This window comes from Dendrobium catenatum, unplaced genomic scaffold, assembly GCF_001605985.2.
Source record: "Dendrobium catenatum unplaced genomic scaffold, ASM160598v2 fragScaff_scaffold_506, whole genome shotgun sequence".
NCBI classification, from domain to species: Eukaryota; Viridiplantae; Streptophyta; class Magnoliopsida; order Asparagales; family Orchidaceae; genus Dendrobium; species Dendrobium catenatum.
In genome coordinates this window covers 874,928-892,066 of record NW_021318968.1, presented here as the reverse complement: position 1 = coordinate 892,066, position 17,139 = coordinate 874,928, and the positions used below count along the sequence as shown (strand labels likewise).

The window sequence follows — 17,139 nt, the reverse complement described above, 5'->3', positions numbered from 1 at the left end:
GACACCCCTAATAATAATGATAAAAATCTTCATCCAAAGAGTATATATATATTTTTCTTAAACATGGGAGAAGCAGCTCATCATAATTTGTTGGTTGAGAATTTTGATTTCCAACAAAGAGGTTTTGGGTTTTAGCCAAGTTGCGATTTGTTGGTCCCTGAAAGCAATTCCTCCCCACAATGCCGCTCGAATCCTTTAATTTGCTCTGAAAAAAAGTACGAATTTAATTTAATTGGCCTAAATGTAAAAAAATAAAATAAAAAATCATGCGAGTACTCTCGCACTTCCCATAAAATTTGAAAAATATCCTCACCAAAACAAGTTGAATCATTTTTTTTTGCGACAGTTAGGCCAATCAAAATAAAATCTCACACACACATAGCATACAGAAGAATTGAACCCCTGAGCTTTAAGGTGGTAGCCTAAGCGCGAGAGCTGGGTTCAAGTTGAAGCATAAAAAAAACCTTAACTTTCGGGACAGCTCTCGCACTTCCCGTCGATGACTGCAACATCGCTTCCACTGCTTCTCCAACGGTGGCCAGCTACTACATCTCCTATCACTACCCTTAAACATTTCCAGCGGCTTTCGTGGAAGCATTCGAATTCTAGGGTTCTTCTGATTGCCCCAACAAGCATTTGGACGATTGCGGCTCAGCGGAGGAGGGCTCCTGCTAGATGCTGTTCTTCGGCGGCGAAAGACGGCGATGGGGAAGCTCCCAGTTGGACAGCGTGGATTCCTCGAAGCTTTTCCCTCGAGAGAGTCCTCAAGCTTATCTCAGGCGCCACTTCCAGCCCCATTGGCCAGTTCATAGAATCTCCACGAACTTTTCTCCACTCCATCGATCCCAGAGTAAAAATGGTAGCTTTTCTTGTCTCTTGGCATCGATTTCTCGAACACCTCTAGCCCACCCTATTCCTTTATAGGCGTTTTTTTTTTTAATTTATCGGCTGCTGGCGAAAACCTTTCACAATCACCTGAGGATTTTACCTATCAATAGGTCCATTGGAGAAATGTTTGATCTGAAATATCGACTTGCAACTGAGCAAATTTTGAGTGGAGCTGAGAGGAACAAATTCCCACGTTTCATTCCAAACACGAGCATTGTATTAATGCGTCATTTCTCGACACCTGCTATGATCTGAGTGCTCGGGTTTCGGTGGTTGGTTCAATATCAGGTGGTTGGTTTAGTTTGGCCATGTTAGTGAGTTTTTGGATCGATTTGTTTTAGGTTGTTTTTGGCTCAGGTGGTCATTTTGTCTATGTTAGGTGGGTGGGTGATGCCGTTGTGGTAGTTTTTTCCAGATTCCCTATGGCGGTAGCCGGTAGTTTGGGGGTTTCAACGTAACTGGAGCTGTGTGGGTGATCGAAGGGATATTGAGGCACGCCATGACAAGATTGTTTCTTTAGAGGCATTACTAGATGGGAAAAGAGAGGCAAATAGAAAATAAATTCAAAAAGGTTGACATGATGGGGGACATAAATATTTGATGTGGTGGTGATGAAATTGAGATGAACGATTTGAGTTGTGGATTAGCTGAGGTAACATTATTGTTTGGAGAGAGCCAAGTTATGTGTGGTGTATGAGCGAAGTTATGGGTAGTAGAGGTAATTAAAGATGCAATTCATTGAGTAGTTGGGAGGCGAGCTAAAGAGCTATTCATATTAAGAGAAAGGGTGGAGCGTGGGGGGTGGGCAAACATTTTATGAGCTAGAATGGATGAATGAGATGTGAGAGATATAATTTCAATAATATGATGATGATGTCTTTAGGAGTATCCATTTTGTTCAACTGTGTGTGGACTAGTGAGATTAGAGATGCCATTAGTGGGGAGGAATGTGGCAAGAGTTTGATATTTGCCACTATTATTAGAGAATAAATAATATTTTTGCTATCAATACATTTTTCCGCTAAGTCTTTGATGTTAATGAACACATTTTGAACAAAAGAGTTTTGCTTAAGTGAATAATACCATATGCATTTTATATAATGACCGTAAAAATGACATAATATTTGAAATCACAATAGGATTGTACATATGAGGTCCATATATCTCATAATAATATTTCAAGAGGCTGAGAAGATATAATAGTGGAGGTATAAAAAAAAATGACTTTTATTGCATTGAGAATCCTTAGAATGAAGAGTTGATTATAATGGACAAGATAAATCTGAATTAAATTGTGAAATGAAGTGTTTGATATGCAAAATTGATGGATGACCTGAGTTATGATGCCCTGCAGATGAAGTAGTTTTGACATTGGAAAATGCAACAAATGGATCCGAAAGATTTTCCATTCATACATACCATCTTTAGTTTGCTCAGCCTAAAAAATTGTCCATGCGCGTAGATTCTTTACATGAAAAATAGTAGCTAAGAACTCAATAGGTACATGATTAAATATGTAAAATTGATATAAAAATAATGTTCTTTTTCATGGTAGGTCTAAAAAGGTCATTGTAAAAGAAAAGTTGGCCAGGTAGAAGGTATGTTAGCGGAACTAGTATGGTTTATGGGTAAACTTGTTCCACCTTAAATCATAATATCATCTGGGCCATCATATAGAATGTGAGCTGAGAAATTTTTCAAGTCGGTGGTAATGTGGTGAGAAGCACCATTATCAATAGGCCAGGTGGGAATGGTCAAAGTGTTGTTGGCATCATAGTGGGCACATGACTACCATGGGGTAGGTAGGTGAGACCCATGACTCTGGAAGTCGATGTTGGGTTGGGAGAAAATTATCTGAAATGTGGGGCATCATTTGATTGTTTGACTAGAATTATAGGGGCAAGGAGGCGAATAATCATTGTAGTGAGTATTTGCATAGTACCCGAATGACACTTGTTGGTAGTGGTGGGAGACATCATAGCTTGTTATGAGAGGTGGTTGGGTTGACCATAGCAAGCCGTAGTTGTGAAGGATGTTGTATGCAAAGAAGAAAAAATTTACGGCTGAGCAAGTTTTTATGATGCGCAACAAAGGTGATAGGAGTTTTATGAGCATCAACTTCATTAATTATAGGCTTGCAGTCATCACCAATACCATGAAGAATGATATCAATGATGTTTCCATCATCCATGGGATTGCCTAGAATAACGAGTTGATCAACATGAGTTTAGACAAATTCCATAAACTCAGTCATGGTTAATAACCTTTTATAAGATTCTTGAGTCGATCCTTGATCTGTTTGATATTTGATGTTGATATTGGCTAGGATTTTTAAGACTTCACAAGATGTGGTGGACAGAGCGAGAAAGGGATGAGGGAAGTAGAAAGATATTTGACAAGAATGCTAAAGATGAGTTTTTTTTTTTACTGATCTATGTGATACAGGTAGATTGGGAGACTTCGTGTCATTAGTGGTCACGATTCAACAGGTGAGTAGAGGTAGTCAGGTAGGTACCATGAAGGACGCGGCAGCTGGTTGCAATTGTAGGGATTGCTACTGCTTCGATCCATTTTTAGATTTTACGATAGTGACATGATTATTTTCTTTGTTTTAAACAAATATGTTATAAGATACAACGTTCGAGTTAGGCCAGTTACAGAATTTTTTGCTACAAGTCAAAGTAAGCCTAACTAAAGGCATACAAAGAAAATATCGGTAAAAATGAAAACTAACTAAAAAATTACAATGAATGCAATTTTCTCTTACAAGAACTTATTTGTTATCTTAATTGTTTCATTGGTATATGCAATCAACTTGTATCCCTTCAATCCCATGGGCGGTGAAATTGGTGCTTCTGGTTTGCATGTGCTGCTGGGAGCTGAAGCAAATTTACTCTTTTTTTGTGGGTAGCACACAAGTAATTTAAAAGGTATATTTCAATTTTTGAGAAAAAATCAATAAAAGTCTTTCAATATTATTATCTTGAAACTTTAAGGGATTGTTTGTTTTAACTTTTAAGGAAAGTGGTTGGAAGTGAGTTCAATCATTTGTTTGGTAGAGACTTGAGAATGAGTGACGTGAGTTTTTGTTTTTAGAAATAGCCTTCATATAGATGAAAAATGATTTAACTTTTGAAAGATGGAAGTTACCTTTAAGTTTACTTTTTACATTTGGTAAGAATGATTGAATAAATAATATAAACTTAATAAAAATGGTGGGTTAGTATTAAATTAATGTGAAAATGAGTGAAAATAATACTCTCTGCAGCTTAAATAAAAACAACAGTTGAGTTCAATAGAAGTGATTTTGTATAAAAACGAGTATAGATCATTGAAATTCATTTTAATGACATCCTCTTATGAAACTTCATTCATTTTCAAACACTTATATTGAACCAAATTAGTCTTAAATGCTTTAAAATTGGAAAGTTTACACCCATGACCCAGAAGTGTTACTTGATATTTGCGTCTGATTACCTCTTCATGCCAACATCTATGAGCTGTTAACTTATTTGAGTTCATATTCTTGCAGGTATGGCTTATAGCTTTGGTAGTATTACCAGCTAGATCACACATTTACATGCGAATTGGATTAGTGCTATATCTTTCATTCCTATCTGTACTGGTTCTTCCAGCTCGTGTTTGGATGGTAAGCGTGGCAGTGTTAGCCGCTTGATTTTTATGGTAGTTTATAACAAAATTTCTGTATTTGAACACAAATATTGCAAATCAACATCTTCTGAATTTATGGTTATAAACAAGTTTCTAATGGATCTTCTTGTAAAAGTTCTTCAAAAAATATGGATGTTAAACCTAATTCAGATTTAGCTGATTCTTCTATGTGACACTGTTTATATTAATTTTTTACCCTTTGTTTACGCAGGAGTGAGCTGCATGGACGAATTAGTTCTTTTAATTTTACTTAAAAAGTTGAAAATTTGATCTTTTCGTTGCAGGACCAATTGGGAAGAGTGGCCTTTCTTGCTGGAATACTATTCATCATGCTGGGATTTGGTTCAGATAGTGTACCTCCAGCTGTCCAGTTAAGAACTCCTCCCCCATCAATGATAGGATTGCCAGATATTCCTAAATCCTTGGCAGGTTATTCATATATGATCATGAAGTTAGGACCATTCCAACTAACAAGGAAAGGCTTATCAGTAGCTAGCACATCTGCATGTTTAACATTTACCGTATGTTTTCCCATCTTAATTGGCTTGCATGTTTGTATTGCTAGTTATGTTCTGCATTTCCATTTTCTATTGACATTATTTGCTAAAATGTTTAGAATTATACGCCTATATTTACTCCTCCATGTAGCGCCAAATACATGGAAATGAGCTCAGAGGTTTAGGCTTCGTTTGGGATGATTTTCTTCCTGCTTCTTAAAGCGGCTTTCTAGTACAAATATTTAATATTTGTACTAGAAAGCCGCTTTAAGAAGCAGAAAAAAGCCGTCCCAAACGAAACCTTAGTTTTCCCTTTTTTGCAGTGGAGGTAGCTCTTATAAGCTTCTAATATCTGTTGCCATCCTTGCCACCGTGTTCATTAGCCAAAACTAACCTATTTCAAAGTTCTGTGATATAAATTGAAGCTTCTCTTTTCTATTGGTGACCTTTTTTTACCGGCACCACCCTTTGTAATAAATTTTCTATAGATAATTCTTAAGTTTATGTAAGTTTCCTACTTTCAACTTCAGAATATTATATAAGTGGTGCAATGGGTGGCTAAATTTTTTAGTGGAAACGTTGGTGTCCTGTCTAGTTATTTTGACTATCTGAATTTTCTTTTCAGGTTATTGATTTATTTTCCCATTTTTGTTTTTTAAATTCAAATTTTCTTTCTTGTTTTTGTGAAGATTTTTCAAAGTGCTAGTCTATGCTTGACAACAACAACGCCGGAGCAGCTTGCATCAGCATTATGGTGGTTTATGTATCCATTGTCTTTTGTTGGTGTTTCAGTGGACGAAGTTATACTCACTCTACTACTTTCATTGAGGTTTATCAATCTAGTGTTTGATGAGGCAAGTTTTGGAGCCCTTTTCTTTATAAGCTTAGTTCTATAATTGTTGAAAATAATTTAGATTTTAGAATACTGCATCTGGGAGTCGTTTTTGGGGAGCATTTTATTCCTCCATCAACACTTTTTGGTTTATTTTGCATAAATTTTGCAGATTATCTTCTTCAGCCTATCCAACCTGATTATCTTCTTCAGCTAATTCAATCTATAATCTTTTCCAGGTACGTAACACTGCTCTAGGGATTGTTGCACGTAGAATATGCTGGCAGAAGCTGACATTTTTGGAAACACTGGACGGTAATTTTCATTCACTCATTATTCCTTATCCAACTAAACACTTTATCTCCTATTTCCTGCAGACGACCTAGATACTTTGATATTTTTTCCTTGGGGTTTTGACTCTGTAGCGTGCAAAAATGTGAATATGCTCTTATTCTTTGCTTCATACTCATTCTTCACCATTTGTTTGGTTAACTTCGATTTGCTGCACTTTTATTTTCGTATAGTGCTTCATCATGATCATGTTTATATTTATTGCCTTTTGAAGATAATAAGTTGTGGTTCCATCTCTTTCTATGAAAGCTAATAGTGAACCTGTAGATGGGTATGAATGATGAATGAGTCTTAAAATGTGTCTTCCTGCTAGTGGATACCTTGACTTTCATGTGTTTAAAAATCAATTCGTTTAGGCCCTTCAGCTTGATTAACTTCTAAGTACCCAACGTTATTCATGCAAAGATTTCCTCTATAAGATGAGTGGCATTCGTATGAACTAACTCTCTTTCAGTCCAAGATTTTGAAATACCTCTTCATGGTTCCAACTGCTGTATTGGAATTAAAATGTTTTTTTGTTAATCATTGCCGTTGCAAGATCCCAAGTCCTAGATGAGAAAAGTGGAGGGTTGCGTTAGGTTATTGACAACCAGCATAAAACTTGTCGAACAATAATGACATGAATCTTTTAAGAAATTGTGTTAATGCTAGGGCGTCCCCTGGAAGCGACGCGCTGTATGGCCTGAATACAATGACAAGTGTGCAAGGGCCGCTGCACCGACGCTTGGGTGCAGTGTTAAATAGGCAAGGGTTCCCACATCAAGGAAGGATGTGGGCAAAGAAGCTAGTCCATGAAACTAAAATTAGGATAGGAACTTGGAATATAGATTCCCTTACAGGAAAATTAATGGAATTAATAGATATTATGATTCATAGGAAGTTAAATATTTTGTGTATTCAAGAAACTAAGTGGGTTGGAGAGAAGGCTAAGAAAATTGATAGTTTAGGTTTTAAACTTTGGTATTCATAAAAAAATTTTGAAAAATTATAATAACTTGAAAATTATATTGAATAAATGTTTAATAAAAAAATGATCAAAATATCTTACATTTAACATCATTAACTCTAACATTAGATGTTAGGACAAAAAATATCCCATTTTAAACAGTTGAGGCATCAAATTTGTCCCTCAAAAGAGTTGGGGACTATTTAGCTCCTTCACAAAGATTTGAAAGATCATTTTCTCCATTCTAAAGTATCTCGATTAATAGGTTATCTGCCGTCTAAATGTTATGTTCATTTTTTGCGGCCTACAATAGTTCTCTTAGTTTAAACATTATTCGTATTGTGTTTTCTTAATTTAAACGTTCTTTCTTATTGCTGTCTTCTTTGTGCAGTCTTCGTTATGTATGTTAGACGTATCTTCAAGAACATTTTTAATCATGCAGAGCAAATTTCCAAGGTTTGTACTTCCTTTTTCACATCAATAGTTGCATACGTTCAAATATTATCTAAAATATTTCATTTATTGACTTGTATGTACAGTAATTTATTTAATATAATTATGAGAGCACCAAAATAGATTATGCAGAAGTGCATTCTGGTATGTTATGTTTTTGCTTATTACAGTTAGCTGTGTAGATTGAGTGCATTCAGCTTCTGATGGCGATGATTGTATTGCCATCCTCTTATGAGCTAGTTCTAGCTTATGCAAAATTGTGCATAAAAAATAGATGGATTAGTTGAATTTCTGTGTTAAAAATAAAGGGATAAGCAAAGAGTTATAGAAGAGAAGACTAGATTGCATTTCTTGTATCAATGAAGGAGCAAAAGTTCAATATTTATAAGCAAGCATGAAGACTCAAGGTCTGTCCAAGAGCTATGTAAGGAAGAAAACTAAGTGCAAATATTGGGTAGTAAATGCATCGAGTCAATCTTCTTCTAATGGAAATAAACAACAAGCAAACTTGGTGAAGAAATAAGGACACATGGGAAGCAAATCCAACATGAATGGGCGACAATTACAGCAGTCCAAATCTAAGAGAAATTGCCCTCCACATTGTTAATAAAGCTAGGTTTGATTGCTACAACCGTGAGCTTGTTTTCCGGAATTGATCGTGGATTGAATGGGGCAGATTTCTCTTGTTGAGCAACCCTTAATTCCTTCCATGTTACCATCATCTAGTAATTCTTCCAAATAGGAAAGGGCTGTCTATCCAAAATTCCACACTACCCTTAGGTAATAAATATTAATCATTCTTAGCTTGAAGATGAGGATATCGAATTGCATTTGACTTAGGCTTTAATGAGGATGTTACCGTTTGATATTTTAATGTCTTGTTCAATTTTAACCTTTATGAAATGTTTATTAATCTCGATATACTTAATCTGATCATGGTAGATAGAATGTTTAGCAATATTGATTGTACTTTAATATATATTGATTCTTTATTGTGGACGCTTAGATCTTTCAAAAATATTTTGAGCAATATTTCTTCACAAATTTGATGAGTCATGGCCTTAAATTCAGCTTCATCACTGCTTTTTACGGCAACTGTCTACTTCTTACTTTTCCCGCTGATTATATTTCTCTATACAAATGGGCGGTAGTCAGAAGTGGACTTTCAATCAATTATAGATTCAGCCTCGTTAACCTAAGTGAAAATTTTAATACTCCTTTTTATTTCTTTCTTGAAGAATAAGCCTTTCCTTGCTTTTTAAGATATCTTAGCGTCCTACAAACTTCATCAAGATGTTCTTCAGTGGAAAGTTCGTAAATTGACTTAAAATATTGTTATTTCTCTTTACCAACTTGAAAAGTATCACCTTTTGATCCAATTTTATTGATATGATTTATTGTAGTATTAAAAAGTTTGTATCCTATCATACTTATTTCTTTTAAAAGATTAAGTGTATATTTTAATTGAGAATATCTTTATCTTTATTTGATATTCTGATCTCCTTACCAAAAAAATATTTTAAAATAGCTGAGTGTTTAATTTTAAGTTCATTTGCAAAGATCTTCTTTAGCCTAGTAATTTCTTTTGTGTTATTATTCATATATTATGAGAATGGTGATTTTATTAAAAAATAGTGTGGTGAACCTGCCCTTTAGAGTAACCCATGCTTTTAAATTATAGTATTGAATCTATTGAATTAGGTGCTTGGAAATTGCTTTAGGTTATTGAAGAATTTCTTAAGCTTGCAAAGGTTTATCTTATTATCAAAGGTTTTAAATTTAGGACGTATAGTTATATACACATCTTTTCAAGATATTACTATATGGGAAAGCTTTTTTGTCATCTAGTTAGTGAAGAGGCTGATCAATATCGGCAGGAAGGGTGGGAATGACCTGAATGGAGTTAATCCAAGCAACCGGTTCAAATATTTCTTGATAGTTCATCCTTTAAAATTGTGTAAGCATTTTTGTATCGACTAGCTTTATATTTTATATTGAATATCCATTTGAACTCAACATGTTTCTTTTCTTTTAAGAGGGTTGAGATCTTCCAACATGAATGTTTTTTCTCTATTGTGTCTTCTAAAGAGTCAAATTCTCATTTAAATGTCATTTCTAATACTTTATAACCAAGTCTTTTTTTGGTCTACCTCTACCTTTCTTAACATAGGCTTGATCTAATACATCTACTCTCCTAGTTGGGTTATTGGAAGGCCGGCATTTTATGTGATCAGACCATCTAAGGGACTCTCTCTAATCTGGTGTTACTCCCTCTAATCTGGTGTTACTCCAACCTTTTCACGTATATACTCATTTCACACTCTGTATCTAAGTGTAAAGCCACTCATTCACCTGAGCATCCTGATATCTGCAACACTATTAATACTTAATTTTGTACTTCTCTTTTAACAACTAACATTCTGCATCAAAAAATATTGTAGGTCTCACCACCACCTTATAGAATTTTTCCTTAAGTTTGAGGGTATTTTTTTATCATACAATAGTCTCGATATATTCTTCCACTTCAACCATCTAAATTGAATTCTACTAATAATATCCCATTTATTTCACCATCACTTTGAACAATAGACCCGTGGTATTTTAAACGGGTAATTTTTTTTTAATGACTTGATCGTCTAAACTCCAAAGTCACAATCCCCCACTAGATCTATTACTATTAAAATTACACTCCTTGTATTCAGTTTTAGGTCTACTCAAACGAAAACTTTTAAACTCTAAAGTTGACATCCATTATTCAAGTTTTCCTTCAACTCTCTTTGGTCTTATCAACAAGTAGAATATCATCATCAGAAAGCATACACCAAGGTTGTGAGCTTCCATGTGCCATTTTTTCCTTTGCCTATAATTCTTCATGAATCACATCTATCCATTCAGATATTGCCAATGCTTCATCAATATTGTTGGCAACGTTCATACTAGAAAGATTTGTTGTAAAGACGTGACATTGAATAAATAATTTGCTATAGATAATTTATGATCTCAAACGCTACATTGCTTACCTGAATATGATGAAATGCCGTTACAACTCAATAAATGAATTAGTACTTGAGGTGATTTGGGATTATCACAGACAAAGAAAACTCAAATATGATGAAATGCCGTTACCTGAATATGGTGAAATCAGTTTTTAGAACAAAAATTTCTAATTTAAGAAATTTTTATATTAAAAAGTCGTTTTAGGAATCAGCAAAGAAGTTGTCTCAAATGAAGCCCAAATCTTTTTTGTTTAGGACGGCTTTTTTACTGTTTTCTAAAGCAGTAATTTAGTACAAATTTTTAGTTTAAGAAATTTTTAAACTAAAAAATTGTTTTAGAAACTAGTAAAAAAATCATCTCAAATGAAACCAGAGTAATACAAGAATGGAGGACAACCTGCACTTTATGACAGCTGGGTTCTTTGTTCTTTATGTTTACATTATCAGAAGAACTTCTCAACCAAATGCACTGAACAATTAGGAGTTGGAACTAATCTTGAAGAGTAGCTCCTTTCTCAGTTTTCTTTTCTTCAGTAATGCGTGCTTTCAGTGCCATTAAATATTGCAATTTCAATGATTTCAACTTCTTAAAGTTACTGTACATCATTATTTTCATTTAGTAGATGGCCTTTGATCTGTTTTTCATACAGGCCATGATTGCTAGAGGTTTCCGGGGTGACAGTTCAACACATAAGATTTATTTACTTTCCAACTCTACTTTTGGACTCCTAGATTTTGTTTCATTGCTGTGCCTTCTCGGTCTGTTTGGTGCTGCCGTTCTGTCAGAAAGAGCTCTTATTTAAGATGCAGAAATCACATATGTAAGTACTGTATGCGTCTTTGAAAATTTATTTATTTATTCTTTATGGAGAGCTGTTTGTTCTGTTCCCCTCAGAAGTCAGAATTGTGAAGATTGAGAGTTGTTTCTACTCCTTTTTCTTGCATTGACTGCTGACATAAAGATCTTAAGGAAGCGAGAAGTAAAAAAGGATAAGGTAAAGAAATAATGCGTCTCCTACAAGAAGGCTATGTTTGATTTGGAGAAATTTAGGGGTGTTTTGTTTATTGAAAAAGAATGCAAAACAAATTGAAATTTATTGTAAAAGGAATATAATGTATTTGAAATCTTTAAAATTTGTTTCAAAGAATGTACAATAAATGTATATGATTATTTTTTTATTTGATATGAAAAAATTTCAATGACAGTGGTGGTTGGTAGTAATAGAGTGAGTGGCGGAGCCGTGCATTGTTGGTACATGTTTTTTTACAATAATTATAACAACATCAAGCTTTTACCTATTGTGTAGGGTCTGCTTGAATCCTTTTTTCTATTATCTTATTAAGAGTCAAATTCTTATTCAAATCTACTGAATAAAGATCATTTCTAATACTTTTAATCGAGTCTTTTTAGGTCTATATCTAATTTTTTTAATATAGATTGGCGCTAATACATCTGCTCTTCGTTTTATGTGATCAAATCATCTAAAATGGCTCTCTCTAATCTTATTTGCCATCGGAGTCAACTTTTTCATGTATATGCTTATTTTGTGTTTTGTCTGTAGATATAAAGTCACCCATCTACCTAAACATCTTAATTTTATACTTCTCTTTTAATGACCAATATTTTGGATCATAAAATATTGCAGATCTTACCATCTTTATAAAAAATTCTCTGTTTTACAAATTTAGGGTTTACTGTTTGTCAATTTAATGGGAATCTCATGCTCATATGATTACCATTTAGCTGAAATTCTGACAGTGCAAAAGCTAGAGTAAAGCACGTGCTGTAAGATCATTTAGGCTTATGTAGGGGTGTCAATTACCTTAAAGCATTTCCACATCATTACAGAGAGTTTAGATGATTTGAATTTAAATAGATAAGCGTTATTTTTTTCAACAAATACTAATCACGTCATTATAGAATTCCTTCACAAACAAGACCTTCATTGTAAGAACCAGTCTGGTCGGTTCTTCTTAGGGCATCTCCAATAGAGAACTCCATTTTTTACAATAAAATACTGCAAAACTCCAAAATGCGGTGGTGCTGCTCCAATCGAACGCCATTTTTATGCTTCTACGAAGGTAACGATCATTCTCCCTTTGGCGCCTTTTTTCGGTTGAGAGAGCAAAATAGCGTGGGTGAACAGTGCAACGCCAATATTGGCATCGCACTGTTCACCTGCAAGTAAATGGCGAATGATTTGGCGTTCGGCTGGAGCGATCGAATGACGTCATACGCTCGTTTGGAGATGCTCTTAACCGGCTTTATTCAGGACGCATGCGAAGCAGAGCCCGAACAGACGAGTCGTCCGTGTGCGTAGATCTCCATGTGGGGTTGAATCATGCTGCTAAGTGAGAAATCGCTTAAGGAAAGATAAAGAGAGACTCCTCATGAGAGATATGTCCATTTCACTGGCTCCAGTGGAATTGATGCAATCTAAGTTTATAAATATTTTATGGAGAAAACTTAGGAAAGCAATTAGAAAATTCTTTCTTTCAATAAAGCATAAATATTCACATGTTAAAAAAGTTAAAAAGTAGAAACAAGTTTTAGGAAGCAACTTACGAAATTTGTAGGTATAAACAGAAAAATGTAAATAAGGTTACCCTCAGAACAACCAACAGGTGGTCATCTTACATATAAAACTCGAAAAAATTAGGATAGGTGCTCAAAGGAAAGATCTAATTCGGAATCCACCACTGAAATGATCCGGCACAAGTTCACCCTCTAGTAAATACCAACCACATCAAACACCACGAAGCTCACAAGAGAAGAAGGATACAGATGGGGCGGGAATCGTGGAAAGAGAAGAAGAAGTAGAAAATCGAGATGAAGAAGTAAAGGGACAAGGGAAAGGAGGCTAACTCGCAAGCTAAAAAACCTACATGTTTCTATATCACATGCCTGATTATCCACTGAGTTTGCAATATAAAATCAACTTATGAAACTAAACTTTTCAGTAAATCTCATCACAAATAGAAATGATTGAAGGATGAGAGTAATATGTCTAAAGAAAATGGCGCAAAACTGAAAGCAGGTAATTTATGATTTAAGTAAATGTTAAATATGTGAAAGATTTTATTACTAGTTTAATGGAAATTGTATTAGTGACTATTCAGTTTTTTTTAGAATGTATTTGATAAACTGTTTTTGAATTTGAAGAAATATTATAAACGTCCAACTGTTCGTTCCCGACTCATTAATTCGAGTATCCGATTCGGATCGTGACATTCACTTTCGCTTAAAAAACTATTATGAATCCTTTAATCCCAATTAGTATTTTTAACTACCTTTATATGACTATTGATATTTAGGTTGTTTGGAATATATTTCTTACTATTTTTTAAAATAGTTTTCTAATATAAAAATTTTTAATTCAAAGAATTTTGAACTAAAAATTTTTATATTAGAAAGCTGCTTTAGAAAATAATAAGGAAGGTGCTCAAACAAAATCTTAGGCTTTGGTTGAGATAGTTTTTGACAATTATTTTCTTATTATTTTAAATAAATTTTTGTAGTAAGACTTTATTTTAAAAAGTATTAAAAAAAGCTGTACCAAACAAAATTTTAATCTCTCCACTAATACAAAATTATTTATTAAGGTATTTAAATCCCATCAAATCCTGATCACGCAGCATTCGTCCCCCTCATGACATTTTATTACGTCCGGTGTCCGGATTCGTCTGGACACCAATTCAGATGCATCACATCACCAAAATATTTTTTTAGGACATTTAGGCCATTTAAGGCAAACTCACACACACAACGCATACACATGGACTCGAACCTTGGACCTCTTAGTTGGAAGCCTAAGCTCTCAACCAATAGGCCAAGGGGAGTTGTGTCATCACCAAAATATACATAGGCCAAATATATTCGAGTGACGTGACTTATTTGAATTGGGTGTCTAATAATTCGCCCTCTTGGTTTCTTTCTTTTATGTTAACTTAGAAGTTTAGAATGAAGCAGGTTTAGCTATTTTTCGTTTGGATCGAAAAAAACAAAACCCCGCTCCGGCTCTGCTAGAATTTTTGGGTTTTTCTCCCCTGCCGAGCTTCCTCTCTTCCGCCGCCCCTCCGGCTCTGCCGGAGGTTCCACTGCATGGAGGCCTCTCTTCTCTCCTCTGGTTTTCCACCCCTTTCTTCTTCTGCAGCTGCTGCTCCGATTTCTCTGCGCAACTGGAACCAAATATTTGCCCCGGACTCCTCATCTGCTTCCAAAGTCTTCAACTTTTCTCATCATCCTTCGGAACCGGAAATTATTCCTTTTTCAAGCGATAAGCTTGCTAAAGGGGGAGATGACTGGAGACTTTGTCTTGTTGGCTACTCTATTGGTCGGAGGCCCTTTTATGAAGCTTTGCTGGGAGCTATCAACAAAACGTGGACTCTAAAAGGTTCTCTGCAACTCCTCTCGTTAAGTGATGGCTTTTTTCCTTTTACGTTTTTCCTGTGAAGAAGATTATGACATGGCTTGGTCTAAAGGTGTGTGGTTTTTGCTTGGTAAACCCTTTGTTCTTCAAAAGTGGCACCCAAAATTCAAACCTAAGAGAGAAAACTTCGCCACAGTTCCTATCTGGGTTAAAATCCACGATCTTCCCCTAGCTTGCTGGAATTCGGAGGGTATCTCGAGAATAGCCAGCAAGATTGGAGTTCCTCTAGCTGCTGATCACCTCACGGAGCAAAAAACTAGGCTTACATTTGCTCGGGTTTGTGTTCTGGTTGAATGTAATGCTACTTATCCTGATGTAATCAAAGTTTCTTTGGACGGGGATATAGTAGAGTTGAAGGTCCAATATGAATGGAGGCCGGTGCCCTGTGAACACTGTAAGTCTCTTGTCCATTATTCTTCTTCATGTCCTCAGAATCCAAAACCTACTGAGAATGATCAGGTGAATACTTTCTCCAAAAACCTACCAATCGTTTTCCATCGAGACCCCCCATTCAGTTAGGGAAGAAGTTTCAGTAAGAAACATACCAATCGTTTTCCAGTGTCCCATTTTGAATCCAACTGATATAATAGAATCGTTACTGTGGGTAATCAAAACCCTTTTCAGTTATCTATTGTTTATGCGGCTAATGGCTCTTCTGAAAGGAAAGATCTTTGGAATTCTATCAGTCAAGTGGCTCCCACTACTGATCTACCTTAGGCTGTTTTGGGGGACTTTAATTGTTGTCGCTATGCTAATGAGAAATCTGGAGGCTCTTCTCTTCACCATTCTAGTCTGGTTGATCTTAATTCTATGATTTTTGCTAATAGATTGATGGATTTGCATTCTGTGAGTAACTTCTTTACTTGGTTTAATCAGCAAGCTAATAATCCTATTTTTATTAAACTGGATCGTGCTCTTGTTAATGATGATTGGGTGAAGAATTTTCCTTCTTCTTTCTGCTCTTATCAGAGCCCCTCTTGCTCGGACCACTCTCCGATCATTTTACATCCAGGGGATTCCTCTACCTCTTACCACCGCTTCTTATTCAAGAATTTTTGGACTAAGCATGATAAGTACTGGTCTTTTCTTTTAAATGCTTTTTATTTGTCGATTACTGGGAATCCTTTATCCCATTTTTGTAATGTTCTAAAATGTCTGAAAGGTGATATTAAACATCATGATTGGGCAAACTCTAATTCTTTAGATGTTCAGCTTGATGCCCTTTATGTCAAACAACATAATCTTCTGAATATCATTCAGAATTCTCATCTGGATGCTGCTCTCAATGTTGCTCTCAAAGACATAAATTTACAAATTTCTGAAGTTACTTCTGTAACGACCCCAAGATTCGTGTAGCGAAAGGATTCATCTGATCGTTCTATTGCCTCTTTTTTTTTTCTTTCTTCTTTTCTTTATATCGGTTTCCTCATATGTTGTTCATATCAATCCATACATACATATATCCAGAGCCAGAGATAATTACATTACAGAAAAGAAACAGCAGCGGATACTATAATTCACATATAATACAACAGTCAGAGTACAGCCAAAAGAGAAATCTACACTAGCCGTACAGGCTACAAAAGAAAAAGCTACAGAGGCTACAAAAGAAAAAGCTACAGAACTCGGCAGAAAGATCTTCAAGCTGGAGGCCCTGCACCTGAAATCATTAACCACATATAATGAGCTTACAAAGCCCAGCAGGTCACCAAAGCCTACAACTGAAATCAAAGCACGACACTGAAAGCAATATGCAGGTTAATCAAATCAAGTCAAATCAATCAATCGTACATGATCAATGAGTCAATGCAATACATAAATCAATACGGAACATAAATCAATAAAATCAATAACCAGTAGGAAATCCATAAAGCTCAAAAATCAATGCGTCAATCCATTCTCTACAATCTCTATCATAGCAATCGATAACATCAATTACATCAATACAATCGTCTAGTCGTCTTACTTATCATATCACATCAGTCAAATCAATAGAGTGAAATCGTATCGGAACATATACTTGCAAATCAATCTATCGTTCAATCTCACTTACTTCTTATCAATCCAGTAGTGT

The 17,139-nt window shown here is 35.2% G+C and overlaps 1 protein-coding gene across 2 annotated transcripts; it reads left to right on the top strand.

The window, feature by feature from the left end:
• The first annotated feature begins 374 nt into the window (after positions 1-374).
• Positions 375-11,838, top strand: LOC110107729 (protein ABCI12, chloroplastic). Of its 2 annotated transcripts, XM_028694595.1 has the most exons (8): positions 375-859; positions 4,421-4,537; positions 4,845-5,081; positions 5,747-5,911; positions 6,129-6,204; positions 7,578-7,642; positions 11,286-11,456; positions 11,531-11,838. In XM_028694595.1, the coding sequence occupies exons 1-7, from the start codon at positions 500-502 to the stop codon at positions 11,436-11,438; spliced, it is 1,173 nt and encodes a 390-aa protein (XP_028550428.1). In that variant the 5' UTR covers positions 375-499; the 3' UTR covers positions 11,439-11,456; positions 11,531-11,838. The 2 variants fall into 2 exon arrangements, with proteins under 2 accessions (XP_028550428.1, XP_028550427.1); XM_028694594.1 differs by having other exon boundaries at positions 11,286-11,838.
• The last annotated feature ends 5,301 nt before the right edge of the window (positions 11,839-17,139 follow it).

Coding starts and splice junctions, on each gene's coding strand:
- LOC110107729 (XM_028694595.1), top strand. CDS start 500: ATGACTGCAACATCGCTTCCACTGCTTCTCCAACGGTGGCCAGCTACT. Junction 4,538..4,844: donor TTCCAGCTCGTGTTTGGATG/GTAAGCGTGGCA, acceptor TTTTCGTTGCAG/GACCAATTGGGAAGAGTGGC. Junction 5,082..5,746: donor CTGCATGTTTAACATTTACC/GTATGTTTTCCC, acceptor GTTTTTGTGAAG/ATTTTTCAAAGTGCTAGTCT.